Source organism: Bufo bufo, chromosome 10, assembly GCF_905171765.1.
Source record: "Bufo bufo chromosome 10, aBufBuf1.1, whole genome shotgun sequence".
In the NCBI taxonomy this organism is placed as follows: Eukaryota; Metazoa; Chordata; class Amphibia; order Anura; family Bufonidae; genus Bufo; species Bufo bufo.
In genome coordinates, this window is record NC_053398.1 from 24,947,548 (window position 1) to 24,962,970 (window position 15,423).

Below are 15,423 nucleotides of genomic sequence, written 5' to 3' on the forward strand. Positions count from 1 at the left end.
AGTTTTTTTTATTTTTTGGGCGATTGTCTTAGGTAGGGCTCATTTTTTGCAGGATGAGGCGACGGTTAGATTGGTCAAATTTTGGGGGGCATACACCTTTTTGATCACTTGGTGTTGCACTTTTAGTGATGTAAGGTGACAAAAAAATTATTTTTTTTAGCACAGTTTTTATTTTATTTTTTTAGGGGTTAGGTCATGTGATATTTTTATAGAGCTGGTCGATACGGACGCGGAGATATCTATTCCCTATTTTTTTAACTTTATTTTGGGAAAAGGACGCTTTTTTTTTTTTACTTGAAACTTTAAATTTTTTTGTAAAACTTTTTTTTTTTAACTTTTTTTTTTCACTTTATTTTTTGTCCCACTCTGGGACTTCAACTTTTGGGGGTCTGATCCCCTTTACAATGAGTTACAATACTTCTGTATTGTAATGCATTGGCTGTAAGTGTATTACTCACTGTAATACACTTACAGCTTCCTGCCTGTGATATCTAGGGGGCTGGATCTCACAGGCTGTCACGGAAGCTCCTGCACCCGCCCGATCAGCCCGCCGTACATGTACGGCTCTGGTCCTTAAGTCACGTCCACCAGCGCCATACATGTACGGCGCGGGTCCTTAAGGGATCCCTAAAGGGGTTCTGCACTTTGTTTAAACTGATGATCTATCCTCTGGATAGATCCTCAGCATCTGACCAGCGGGGTCCGACACCCGGGACCCCCGCCGATCAGCTGTTTGAGAAGGCAACGGCGCTCCAGCAGCGCTGCGGCTTTATAACTGTTTACCGCTGGCCCAGTGACGTCACGACTTGTATCAACTGGCCTGGGTGCGGCTAAGCTCCGTTCACTTGAATGGAGATTAGCTGCGCCAAGGCAAGTTGATACAAGTCGTGACGTCACTGGGCCAGTGGTAAACAGTGAGAAGGCCGCGGCTCTGCAGGAGCACCACTGCCTTCTCAAACAGCTGATCGGCGGGGGTCCCGGGTGTCGGACCCCCGCCGGTCAGATGCTGATGATCTATCCAGAGGATATATCATCAGTTTAAACAAACTGCAGAACCCCTTTAAGGTTTCTCATTAGGAGAAACAAAATGGCCGCTGTCCTATCAGTACACACAAAACCTGTCCTAATCACGCAGGAGGACAAGTTACTTCACTACTTCACATCAATGAGCCATAGTGCTGCCTCATCCTCCTCTCTGCTCTGCTTGTCAAGGATTATGATGCTAAATACGTTGATAAGATCTTTAGCTGAATCTCTGTAGGAATGGAGTTCATGAGCAGATGTGGCTAATAAGCAGCACATGTGTGCAGTCTCCATTACCACAGTCTGTCCTCTCTGTACTTCATGTCTCCTGATGAGTTCCATTCCCACAAAGATTCAGCTAAATATCATATTAAACTGTAGTCAGGATCATTATTCCTGACAGTCAGAGCAGAGAACAGGATGAGGCAGCTCTTTACCTCAGTGTTGTAAAGTAACTTGTCCTGCTGTGTGATTAGGACAGGTTTTGTCTGTACTAACAAGACGGCGGCCATTTTGTTTCTCCTAATCATTGCTCCCCAGACAAAACGAGCCATTATAACTAATGAAAGGCATTTGGGAATATATTTATAATAAAGTAATATTTGCGTATTTTCATTTTCTCAATTCCCGGAGAACCCCTTTAAGCTTAACAAAGGTCTCATTGAGCAGGGCCAAAACGTTGCATGGGGTGAATAAAGGGGGTCCCATCTTCATTTTACCTGGAGTGCAGCCATACAGTGGAAACTGTATATATACAAAAACTGATGCACCCTGCTCCATGTGCCACTACATGCTGGCATTATCTGTGATCACTATTTATTGTATAGGGAGAGGCATTACTAGTAGAAAGAGGGAGGTGCTCATGCCGCTCTACAGAGCACTAGTGAGACCTCATTTGGAGTATTGTGCTCAGTACTGGAGACCATATCTCCAGAAGGATATTGATACTTTGGAGAGAGTTCAGAGAAGAGCTACTAAACTGGTACATGGATTGCAGGATAAAACTTACCAGGAAAGATTAAAGGAACTTAACATGTATAGCTTGGAAGAAAGACGAGACAGAGGGGATATGATAGAAACTTTTAAATACATAAAGGGAATCAACAAAGTAAAAGAGGAGAGAATATTTAAAAGAAGAAAAACTGCTACAAGAGGACATAGTTTTAAATTAGAGGGGCAAAGGTTTAAAAGTAATATCAGGAAGTATTACTTTACTGAGAGAGTAGTGGATGCATGGAATAGCCTTCCTGCAGAAGTGGTAGCTGCAAATACAGTGGAGGAGTTTAAGCATGCATGGGATAGGCATAAGGCCATCCTTCATATAAGATAGGGCCAGGGGCTATCCATAGTATTTAGTATATTGGGCAGACTGGATGGGCCAAATGGTTCTTATCTGCCGACACATTCTATGTTTCTATGTTTCTATGTTTCTATAAAGTAATACGTATGGTTAAAAAATGTTTGACTTCACCTTCCTTTGACATCCGTTGTGAGTAGTCCTTCCAGAATGCCACCTTTCAAAAAGTGTATAAAAGAAAATAAATTATTGTAAGGCAATTATAAAGCAGTCCACCTAAAGGCACATCACTATGCTCATAGCCCCCTAACAGTCACATTCAAATTGGACCCCCAGAACCCCCCCCCCCCCACACCAAAATGTCACTTTTTTAATGAAGATTTTGTATGTGTGTCCACAGTAAATCCTGATGCCACACAACTCAGGGGACACAAGTGCATTTTTAACCCCTTAGTGACATCATTCATTTTAGCCTTAAGTGCGGTTCTCTCGCTTCAGCAAGTGGCATGTATAATATAGAGAAAGTTAATACAAGGCACTTACTGATGTATTGTGATAGTCCATATTGCCTCCTATGCTGGCTTGATTCATTTTTCCGTCACATTATACATTGCTTGTTTCCATGGTTACGACCACTCTGCGCTCCATCAGTGGTGGCCTTGCTTGCACGCTATAGTAAAAAGCAGCAGCCTCTCTGGTGGCCGGGACCGTGGGAGCGCACATAGGCTGGTGCTTTTCCCTATAGTGTGCAAGCACAACCACCACTGATGGATTGCAGGGTGGTCGTAACCATGGAAACGAGCAGTGTATAATGTGATGGAAAAATGAATACAGCCAGCAAAGGAAACAATATGGATAATAACAGGGGCGTAGCTAGAAATTACTGGGCCCCATAGCAAAAAAAATGTATGGCCCCCCCCCTCCCGGATCTCCCACCCCCACATCCCCACACCCCACTATTAAAGGGATTCTGTCATCAGATTTAACCCCTCTAACCTAAACATATGCTCATGTCCAGACTAATAAGAAGAATCCTACGCTGGCCTTATTAAACCTCACTGTGGCTCTATTTGCCCAAAAAACAGTTTTTTATAACTTACTTAAGGTGCCCAAGGTGAGGTCTGTTAATACAGGGTGCCCGGCCGCACCTCTTGCCGTTCGTTGCCCAGCGCCGCCTTCCCTGTCTTCAGCGCCGCCTTCTACAGCTCAGCGCCGCCTCCGCAATCCTCCCCGTCCCTCTGCCAGATCCCGAGCCTGCCGCTGCAAGGAGTCCGCACGGGCGCATCAGGCTGAGCCTAGTGCGCAGGCGCGGGATCTGGCAGAGGGACGGGGAGGATTGCGGAGGCGGCGCTGAGCTGTAGAAGGCGGCGCTGAAGACAGGGAAGGCGGCTCTGGGCACCAGACGGCAAGGGGTGTGGCCGGGCACCCTGTATTAACGGACCTCCCCTTGGGCACCTTAAGTAAGTGATTGACAGGTTATGAAAACCTGTTTTTTGGGCAAATAGAGCCACAGTGAGGTTTAATAAGGCCAGCTTAGGATTCTTTTTATTAGTCTGGACATGAGCATATGTTTAGGTTAGAGGGGTTAAATCTGACAGAATCCCTTTAAATAATGCAGCTGCGCCTGCCAGGCTGGAGCAGGTATATGTGTGAATAGGGAAGATGCTGAAATAACTCCGGTCTCCTCTACTTGAAATAGTAGACCAGTGTGGCACACTTGGTGATGATGCGTGGAGTCGGGATCCCACCCCGTATACACGATAAAATAAACTCCAGCAAGATTTGCTTAGGTGTACCAATCGCATGCAGTTGCATGCTATACCCCCTCTCAGCGCAGCATTATCTGGCTCCTTCCACCAGAGCAGCATGTGTTTGAAAAAGGCAATTGTGCCGAAACGTCACACAAAGTGTTACTTTGCCGCATTACAATAAATACCAACAACACCTAAGCAAATCTCGCTGGAGTTTATTTTATCGTCTCCTCCACTTGTCCACTACACTAGTCTCCAGAGTGACTCCAGTTACAGTACTCCAGTCTCCACATCTCTCCACTGACTGCCGCTGCCGCCCCCCGCTTCGGTCGGAGACTCAGTCAGACTCAGTCCCACTCCCTAGCCAGCCCTCACCTCAGCCACTTGAAGTTGAACCAACCGAACTGTACCCCGTACTGCGCATACGCCGCCTGCCGAGCCAGCCAGCCAGCCACCGACACTCCAGCAGCTCAACTCGCAGCTTCCTATTACGTGCCGCTCCTAGTCTGCGACCCCGCCTCCGCCACTTCCGGCGAACCGCCGCCCAGACTGCCTCTCTACCTCCGCCGGCTCTAAATCCGACCGCCCCCTATCACAGCGCCACGCCCAGCCCACTCGCCACATTTTTTATTTTTATTTTTCAATCCTCAGTCGGCGGCGGGCCCCCAGTGGCGTAGGGCCCCATAGCCATTGCTATGGCTGCTATGGCGATCCCTACGCCACTGGATAATAACAATACATTAGCAAGTGGCTTGTATTAACTTTCTCTACATATTAAATGCTATTTGCTGAAATGACACAACCCCTTTAAGGACCAATAACATTTTCCCCCTTCGTGTTCCAGCAGTCATAACTTTTAAATCACTTTTTTCTTCTAAATGTTTTTTTTTATTTTGCGGGATTAGTTGTAGTTTTTTTTAGCAACCATTTTATAGTGTATTAAATAACTTTTATTATTTTATTTTTAGGGGAAAAAATGTATTATTTTGTGGATTTTTTTTACGGCATTCACTGTGTGGTACAAATAACATAACTTTATTAGGTGGGTCACTACAATGATGATACTGACAAATTTCTATACATTGTTTACTATTTTTTCTCTCCTCCTGCAGCTGCTCCCTCATTCTCCTTCAGACTGAAGGGGAGGGGGTGGCTGCTTTAGCGTCTCATATCTCTGGATTGGTAGCAGCTAGAGATATGGGCTTTGTATTGTTTGAAAGCTGCATTTTCTTATTATATGGGAAGATATCGCTGTTAGGACTCGATATGTAGTGAATGCAACTGAAAGTAAAAGCAGGTTTTACGGTGTTTATTCCCAACTCAATTTCTAACAATGATATCTCCTGCTGAAGTTGTGCTAGTGCTGTCATCCTGGAATGTCAGCTTTCAAACAAGACCAGACCCATGTCTGTACATGCTACCAATCAGGAGATATCAGCAGCTAAAGCAGAACCCCCTTCCCCTTCTGCCCAGCTGGTTTATACCACCACATAGTGCTCATCAGGGACATAAAGGAGACAGCGCAGCTCTAACCCCTGCTTTATTCTTCCCCTTTAATGGCAGGCTGTGCAGAATTAGAAAAACATGGCTACTTCTTCTAGAAACAGCGCCCATGGGTTGTGTCTGATATTGCAGCTCAGCTTTCTTAAGGTGAATGTGGTTGAGCTGCAATACCTCTCGAGACCTGTAGGTCACTGTTTTTGGAAGAAAGCAGCCATGTTTCTCCAATCCTGTACAACCCCTTTAATTATACATAGTTTCAATTCACAGTATCACATAGAAAGGCTTCTTAAATTACCAACGAATTGTCTTCTTCAAATATCTCCCTGGCTTCCTCGTAGTTGCATTGCTCCTCATAACACTCTCTCTCCAGATTTCCCATGATGAACACCTCGAAGTCAAACTGGTTGTAGTGCAGTCGGCGACCCAAGAAGCTGCTGGCGTCCTCCTCATTTTTAAACACTACAATGAACAAAGTGAGGATGTCTTCAGCACATACAATGTAAGTGCAAATGTGAACGATAACTTAGATTCCCTTTCTTATCAGATGTCTGGGCTTTTGCACTATACCCCATGCTTTATACTACAGCTCTGCCTTTCCTGCTTGGCTTCTGTGTAAAAGCACATATGTCCATCAGAACTTACTGGGGGTGTGCCACCAATAAATGCTATTTTAAAATAATTTAGCATTGAACACTAGTTACTTTTGTAGTTTACTTTATGTTACAAATATGCTCCAGTAGTGATATATTCTATTTACTTCACTTAATAGCGCCACCTGGTGTTTATTCCATTTGGTGATGTGAATGTCCACCTACTGAGGTGGACGCACATGCCCAGTTCCATTCTTCAACTGCCACCAGCCATATCTACTGCTAGAAGTTGTGGCAGTTACAGGGAGAGAGCTGCTGCAAAAAGAACACCCCCCGAGCTGTGATAGGGAGAGAACTGCAGCAGAAAAGACACCCCCCTGAGCAGTGGAAGGTAGAGAGAGCTGCAGCAACGCCCTTCCCCTAAGCTGTTATAGGGAGAGAGCTGCAGCAGAAAAGACCCCCCTCCCCCCGAATCTGTAAAATGGAGAGAGCTGCAGCAGAAAAGAAGCACATCCTGAGCTGTGATAGGGAGAGGGCTGCAGCTGAAAGGACACATCCCCTAAGCTTTGATAGAGAGATATCTGCAGCAGAAAGGACATTCACCCTAAGAAAGGACACGCCCCCTAAGCTGCCACCCTGAAATAAATCTAGCTGAGTAATTGGAGCAATGAATGGGGAGATCTCTGGACCCATGTGAGGTACAGGGCTGGTTCTAGCTTTGTTAAAAAGAGATTATCATGTACTATATGATGGCTGATTTTAATTTTTTACATCAGTCATAGCATAACCCCTTTAGGTGCACAGAGAAATGCAGGAAGATGATGGATGGGTGGGGGGGGTCACATGCACTACTGCAGCCAATGATTGTCTTCAGCAGTGATGTGTCCCTACTGTGGGTCATGTACAACTTGGGGACATGTCACCACTGAGGAGAGTCATTGTTTGCATTTGTGCACGTGACCCACCTCCAGTATTTGTCCCGAAATGTACATGCCGCAAACTGGATGACCACCGAAGGAAGCCAGGAATCCAAGGTGCATCCGGGAGCAGGCGAGTCAGATTTTTTTTCTTTTAATAGGTACAGCTGGCTGGGATTGACAATTAAAAAAAGTTCAAGAAGTGGACAACCCCTTTAAGGGTCCATTCACTCATCCGTGTATGTTTTGTGGATACGCAAAACACGGAAACCGGCAATGTGCGTTCCGCATTTTGCGGACCGCACATCGCCGGCACTAATAGAATATGCCTATTCTTGTCCGCTATTGCGGACAAGAATAGGACATGTTCTATTTTTTTCGGGATCGGAATTGCGGATCCGGAAGTGAGGGTCCGCAATTCCGGATCCGGCCCGCACGTTGTGCGGCCCCATAGAAATGAATGGGTCCGCAGTTACGCAAAATGCGAAACAGAATTGCGGATGTGTGAATGGAGCCTAAGGGTGGTATCACACACAGCATTTTGTGGAAAAACACATGTTTTTCCGCAAAATGTTTTTGTGGCATTTTCATGCCATTTTTAGCACTGTTTCTTTCAGTGGCTCTTTTGGACAGGCAGATGTCAATGGGGGCATTTATCAAAACTGGTGCAAAGGGAAGCTGGCTTATTTGCCCATGGCAAACAATCCAATTCCACCTTGCATGCAGTACTTTTAGTCCGGCTGCTTCTCGGCGTGCGCTGCCGTGCTGCCGCCGGAACTCCGCCCCGCCCCCATTATAGTCAATGGGGACGGAGTGGCAGTCCGGGGGCACACGTGAACTAGCGGCAGGACGGATCCGACAGGCTGTTCACCCGCCGGAACAGCCTGCCAGAGTCCCCTGCCGCTAGTGTTAAAGTACCCTAAGCCCGTTTCCTTAGCACCAGTTTCGACAAATGACCCATGGCGTGATTTTTTTTTGTGTGTGATTTTTGCTTTTTTGGGTCAGTGGTGCTTTTAGCAAAATGTAGCATGTGCTGGGTATGGCACTTTTTCTGTTAGGCTTCTGTGTACTATCTTTTTTATGCATGCTACAAATGTTACAAATTAAAAATGCCACAAAAGCGCTTCTGAAATAACAGAAACAAAAACTCGTAGCAAACAAAATGCTGAAAAAAGGAAGTCCCGTTTTCTCTTTTACTGGCTACATGTATCTGACCTTGTCACAAAGCAGTGACCCTCACCATGTATCATATAGATAAGTAAATTGTAGGCATAACCTGAAGCTCCTGCAATATCTGTAATAGGGCCCCCAGAGACCACGTGCCATCTATTATACTGGTCCCTTGTGGCATACAGGACTTTGGGCCCCAGGTGCAGCTGCTACCTCTGAACCTCCTATAGCTATGCCCTTACTATAAAGGTCGTCCCCATTCATACCTCCTTGATTCCTGGCTCCCAGCAAATTTCTTGCACAGGGTGGAAATCCGAACGCGGCAGTTATTAGCGGGTAGATCAGGAGTAAATTCAGAAGGAAGCTCGGATATCTGCAAAACAGAATTTCGACATGATAATTCTTGTGCCTTTGGGCTGTAGGGAGAGTCCTTCTTCTATGTGACTATGTCATTGCATTTTTATTTTTATTATAACCTCGGACAGACAGGGTATTCAGCGGAGGACGGTCGCGGTCTCCTCCGGTCAGGTTCTCGCTCAGGTTATGAGGAGTTGGAACCAGATTTCGGCGTTACATGTAGGTTACATTTTTCTTGACACGTTACGTGAGATTCTTGACTTATTTTGGAAACATTACTGTAAAATGTATATGACAGAAAGGTGTTTTGGCCCCGCAGACACCAGGGCCCGTTTGACACAATAGCTCGGCACTTCCTATGGTAAAACCAGTCCCTGTGATGATCTGTTTCCAAGACATGTAAATTCTATTCTATAAAGGGGCTTATCTGGACGGGTGCGTTCATGTAAAAAGGATCCCCCGATGATCACAGAGTATCGAACTGCTGGGATCCCCCAACTATAGTCTGCGGAGGAACCCAACAGCAAGGGTTCAGTCTCCTGCAGCGCCGCCACAAAATGAAGCGTTATGCCATACCCATTAAATCAATGAGCCGTCCATCTGTGGCCTCTTACTAACGTGAATCGTAGCCACGTGCTGCCCATTACACATCCATTGACTTCAATGTGTGCATTTAAACACCAGTGGTTGTCCATGAACCGTGGTGATCCCGTGGAAGCACCACGCCTTATTTTTGGCCGTGATTATGGACCCATCACACACATTATAGTCTATAAGTCCATCCAAACCATGGACACAACATGGATGACATCCATGTTTGGTCTGTGGTTTTCACAAACCATTGGTAGAAGTTGCGCTGGAAACTAATTTTCAACCTAGCAGTGTCCGTGGAATATGGATGACACGTGGAGGACAGACGGACCAAACACAAATCCTTCATGGATGAACCACTGATCATTTTGGCACAGATGTCAAAACGGACATGGACGTTTGAAAGAGGCCTAAGGCCTCTTTCACACGGGCGTCATGTTTTTGGCCCGGGTAAGATGCGGGTGCGTCGCGGGAAAATGCGCGATTTTTCCGCGCGAGTGCAAAACATTGTTATGCATTTTGCACGCGCGTGAGAAAAATCGGCATGTTTGGTACCCAGACCCGAACCCGGACTTCTTCACAGAAGTTTCGGGTTCGGGTTAGGTGTTGTGTAGATTTTATTATTTTCCCTTATAACATGGTTATAAGGGAAAATAATAGCATTCTGAATACAGAATGCATAGTACAATAGTGCTGGAGGGGTTAAAAAAAAAATTAAAAAAATTTAACTCACCTTAATCCACTTGATCGCGCAGCCGGCATCTCTTCTGTCTTCTTCTTTGAGGAATAGGACCTTTTGATGATGTCACTGCGCTCATCACATGGTCCGCGCAGAAAAAACGCAAACATGGAACGCAATCGAAATGAAAACTGACTTGTTTTAGTGTCAAAATCGCACCATTTTCCCTGAACGCATCCGGCCCCAATCCGCAACGCCTGTGTGAAAGGGGCCTAATAGTTCAATAAATTCTAAACTTTTTCTAATGAAATATAAAAATAAAAAAAACTAGAAATAATCATTCCTTATTTGTGTTCTCGGTCTCCTATTTGGATGACAGGTGCTAGTACATGGCCCACAGGGTTCGTTACCCAGCTTTCCACAGACCCTGAATGCCATACAAATCAGTTCTGGAATGTATTGGATAACACTGACAGCATTATGTCAGTGTTATCCAGTACATTCCAGACCTCTAAGGGTTACATAGCATCATAAATCAATATAATGCTATGCGACCCCGGCAGTGCTGGGAGGTCAGGAGGTCACGCCGCGAGTCCGGAAGGGTGACATTCGCTCGTGTGAAAGGGGCCTTAGGCCTCATGCACACGACCGTTGTTTGGGTCCACATCAGAGGCGCATTTCGGATGCGGACCCATTCACTTCAATGGGGCCGCAAAAGATGCTGACATCACTGTGTGTATTTGTCCGCATCCGTTGCCCCGCAAAAAATAGAACATGTCCTATCCTTGTCCGTTTTGCAGATAAGGATAGGCATTTCTATAAATTGCGGATTGCACACGGGCGGTATCCGTGTTCTGCGGATCCGTAATTGGCAGACCACAAAACATGGCACGTTCGGGTGCATGTAGCCTTAACTACAGAATTCACTCTTTTCAATGGGAGAGCGAGATCTGCAGCAAAAGCGCATGAAATTTGCACCAAAATCCGCCATTTAGAAATTGCGGATTTTGGTGCCGATATGCGCAGAGAAATTCATGTGGATCTTCTGTGCGTCCACCAACACTTGTGTGCAGGTGGCCTAAGTGTCGCAGAGCTTTTCTAGTGTATAACCATTTGTTCGTGAACCAGGAGGCTCAGGATGAACAATGCATTCCGGCGAAATTTGCGCCCGAAAGAGCTGATCAATAAAACGGAGGCATCTGAAGTAAAAGCGGCCAACAAAAATAAAGGGAAAAAGCAGCTGTGACGTAATCCACGCGACCTATGCAGTCAATGGCTGAAAAGCATGTGACCACATCGGATAATCGTCCCTACGAGGATGACTAGCGAATTAGCATACATACTGTACATTCCATAGGCTGACCCCTCCTTGAAGTGCATTGTGGGAATATTTCTGACAGGGGCGCAGAATTATATAAGGATTCTGTCTTCTTTCGGTAGTCGGTGACTCATTTCGTCTTGCAAGAGACTGCAAGTCACGTATATATAACTGCCCAAAAATGAAGAATCTTTATTTTTATTTTATTGTCACAATGCATTCTTGGAAATTCAATGAAACGGAATCAATTCCAAAAGTGCTGGAAAGGAGCCAACAATTGCACCACAGCCAAAAAGTTATACTACATATGAGTACATGGGGGGTATCACGTGGCCAGGCCCTATGGAAAACAATATTTAAAGGGAATGTGTCGCCTACAATTATTTCTGCTAGTTATGGGGGTAGTCCGACTGTTTACTGATAATCAGCGGGGATCCAACTCCCGACACCCACCGCTGAACAACTCTTTGAAAAGGATGCGGCGCTTCGTTGAGAGCTGCGGCCTCCTTGCCGCTCAATAAGCACAGCGCCATCCGCTGGATAGTGACTGTGCTTGGTATTACAGATCTTCAAAAAGCTGATCGGCAAGGAGTCGGACCCCCACTGATCAGATGCTGATGACCTATCCCTGAACGACATAATAATATATTTTATAATAACTAAGGGTAATTTCACACTAGCGTTTTTCTTTTCCGGCACTGAGTTCCGTCCTAGGGGCTCTATACCGGAAAAGAACTGATCAGTTTTATCCCCATGCATTCTGAATGGAGAGCAATCCGATCAGGATGTCTTCAGTTCAGTCTTTTTGACTGATCAGGCAAAAGATAAAACCGCCACATGCTACGGTTTTATCTCCGGCGAAAAAAACTGAAGACTTGCCTGAATGCGGCATTTTTTTCCCATAGGAATGTATGAGTGCCGGATCAGTTATTCAAAATACCGGAATGCCGGATCCGTCCTTCTGGTCTGCACATGCGCAGACCGAAAAAAAAGGTGAACAAAAAATAAATGCCGGATCTGTTTTGCCGGATGACACCGGAAAGACGGATCCGGCATTTCAATGCATTTTTCTCACTGATCAGGATCCTGATCAGCTTAAGGCCCCTTTCACGCGAGCGAGTTTTCCGCGCGGGTGCGATGTGCGACGTGAACGCATAGCACCCGCACTGAATCCTGACCCATTCATTTCAATGGGTCTGTGTACATGAGCGTTGTTCTTCACGCATCAGTTCTGCGTTGCGTGAAAATCGCAGCATGTTCTATATTCAGCGTTTTTCATGCAGCCCTGGCTCCATAGAAGTGGATGGGGCTGCGTGAAAAACGCATTGCATCCGCAAGCAAGTGCGGGTGCGATGCGTTTTTCACTGACGGTTGCTAAGAGATGTTGTTTGTAAACATTCAGTTTTTTATCACGCGCGTGAAAAAACGCATCAAAACGCATTGCACCTGCGCGGAAAAAACTGAACAACTAAACGCAATCGCAGACAAAACCGACTGAACTTGCTTGCAAAATGGTGCGAGTTTCACTGAACGCATCCGGACCTAATCCGTCGCGCTCGTGTGAAAGAGGCCTTACAAATGCCATCAGTTGGCATAGGTTTTGCCGGATCACTCTGCTGCAAGTGTGAAAGTAGCCTAATATAATATAAACTAATAATAACATGTTATAATAATTAATATAAACTATTATTAATATTAATAATAATAATAATAATAATAATAACAGTTGGACAAACCCTTTAAAACCAGACAGTAACACGTATTATTTTTATTAGGCCTCATGCACACGGCCATTGTTTGGAACCGCATCCGAGCCGCCGTTTTTGCGACTCGGATGCGGACCCATTCACTTCAATGGGGCCGCAAAAGATGCGGACAGCACTCCGTGTACTGTCCGCCTCCGTTGCTCCGTTCCATGGCCTCGCTAAAAAAAAATATAACATGTCCTATTCTTGTCCACGCTTTGCGGACAAGAATAAGCATTTATATTGAAGGCTGTCCGTGCCGTTCCGAAAAATTGCGTAACGCGCACGGACGCCATCCGTGTTTTGCGGTTCCGCGATTTGCGGCCCGCAAAACACACCACGGTCATGTGCATGAGACCTTAATATGTTTTTATATTCTGATTGTAGATTTTTAATTCTATTTGCTGAACATGATTATGGGGCAGACATCTTGCCTGAGCTGGGCAGAGACACAATGGGCAGGAGCTTTCCCCACTGACTTCTAATGGAGCGTTTTCTAGCTCTGTGACCGGTACAGAGATCAGGAGGGAATAGATGAGCTGTGATATCACCTATTGCAGGGATCCGCAACCTTCCGCCCTCCAGCTTCTGTGAAACTACAACTCTCAGCATGCACACTTTTTGGGCTGTTCTTGTAACTCCCATGGAAGTGAAAGGAGGATTTTGGGAGTTGTAGTTTAAGAACAGCTGGAGGTTGCTGATCCCTGACCTGTTTTGTATGGTGGATTATCTGCCTTAGGGCTCATTCACACGACCGTGCCGTGTTTAGCGGTCCGCAAAACACGGACGCCGCCCGTGTGCCTTCCGCAATTTGCGGAACAGAACAGGAGGCCCATTATGATTTAATCTATGAAAGTGCTAGATCCTAACGGCAAATGATCACGGGAAAATAGTCGCTTCACATGGGGTTGTCTTTTTCCGTAACCTCCTTACTGACCCTCAGACCTTATATAACCCCATGCTTCGAGATCAAAGTGACACATAAGGTGGTTAACATCAGATCTTCCCTTTTGTTCTCCCAGACATGGCTTCTGCAGGGGTAGTGGGGGAGGGGGAACATGACGGTACAGAGGTGTACTCTGGAGGGGGAGGTGAGGATACACAAGTAATATTTTGGGTTTAATATATATGAATTGTGATGGACCAAGGCTTGACAGTGCATGCTGGAGCCAGTAGTACTTCAACTACTAGAGGCTCAAGTATTGCCTAGCTGCGCTGGTAAAGAGGTTTTGCATGATTGGAAAAACATGGCTGCTTTCTTCCAAAAACAGCACCACCCCCGTCCACAGGTTGTGTGCGGTATTGCAGCTCTGCTCCATTGATTCCAATGGAGCTGACACAACCCAGGGTGCTGTTTTTGGAAGAAAGTAGCCATGTTTAGCCAATCCTGTAGAACCCCTTTAAGGCTGACAGGGCATGTCAATCCTGCAGAGACTGTACCACGCCTCATATGTTAAATTATACGTATACGTAAGATATTTTGCTTGCGTCATTGCAGGGAGTCTCACTGTTAGCCGGTGAACTAAGACCCCTTCTCTCGTCCTTTTTAGACAATTTTTCTCAGAATCTGAATATCTTCATTTATACATTTTTAGCTCAGAAGATGTATTAATGACGCTGACTTACCGCAATGTAGGGGCCCCATTTACATTGTTGAATAGATTCATCAGTACCTGGGGTCCTATGGTCTTAAGAGGGGTGAACAGACTTCTTCTCTCCAACTTTACTGAAGCGACCAGAAACCAAAGTCCAAGCAAGGGAGCGACGACGATTGCAAAGCAAGTAGACTTCTATATGCCATCGACTCGGGACCAGCCCATGGAAATCAGATTCAGCCCACGTAGCTGGAGCTCGACAACGTCCCATCTACTTTTACACCAGGAAGTCAGGAGGCAGGTGAGACTCCTCCTTCAGGTACCTGCCCCGTCTTGTGTCACTAGATAGGTATCTACAGGACAGGCACGTCTGGTTTCTCAATCTTCCCACTGATGACTCTGTTAGGAGTAACGAGCAAACAACGCCGTCCTGACGAAAAAGCAACAACGTGAGAAAAAAAGGCAAATAGCGAAACCCCAAGAAGAGAAAGCAGAAACCAGACTCTTGGATGGCAAATCCCTGGTTTGGCGGTTGTCCCATCAGGATGTCCTCTGGGGTGTCACCCTCTCAGTAATCACCTCGAGTAGAGAACTTTTAGGGCTCATGCACACGACCGTATGGCTTTTGCAGTGTTTTCTGTTTCAGTACTGTTTCCGGTTCCGTTTTTCCGTATGGCATATACAGTATACAGTAATTACATAGAACAAAATTGGGATGGGCATAAAATTTCCAATAGATGGTTCCGCAGAAACGGAACGGATACGGAAGACATACGGAGTACATTCCGTATGTGTTCTGTTTTTTTTTTTTTTTTGCGGACCCATTGACTTGAATGGAGTCATGGGATGTGATTTGCGGGCAATAATAGGACATATTCTATCTTTTA

At 45.7% G+C, this 15,423-nt stretch overlaps 1 protein-coding gene across 1 annotated transcript in view; it reads right to left on the bottom strand.

Moving 5' to 3' along the window:
- The window catches only part of PRRG4 (proline rich and Gla domain 4), a 31,296-nt gene extending 16,488 nt beyond the window's left edge, over positions 1 to 14,808 (bottom strand). The window contains exons 1-4 of the mRNA XM_040410055.1: positions 14,568 to 14,808; positions 8,518 to 8,624; positions 5,870 to 6,033; positions 2,495 to 2,537 (exon numbers count right to left, since the gene is read on the bottom strand). Of these exons, the coding sequence (XP_040265989.1) occupies positions 2,495 to 2,537; positions 5,870 to 6,033; positions 8,518 to 8,624; positions 14,568 to 14,608 (355 nt within the window). The 5' untranslated portion in view covers positions 14,609 to 14,808. The remainder of the gene's footprint in view (positions 1 to 2,494; positions 2,538 to 5,869; positions 6,034 to 8,517; positions 8,625 to 14,567) is intronic.
- Between the last annotated feature and the right edge of the window lie 615 nt (positions 14,809 to 15,423).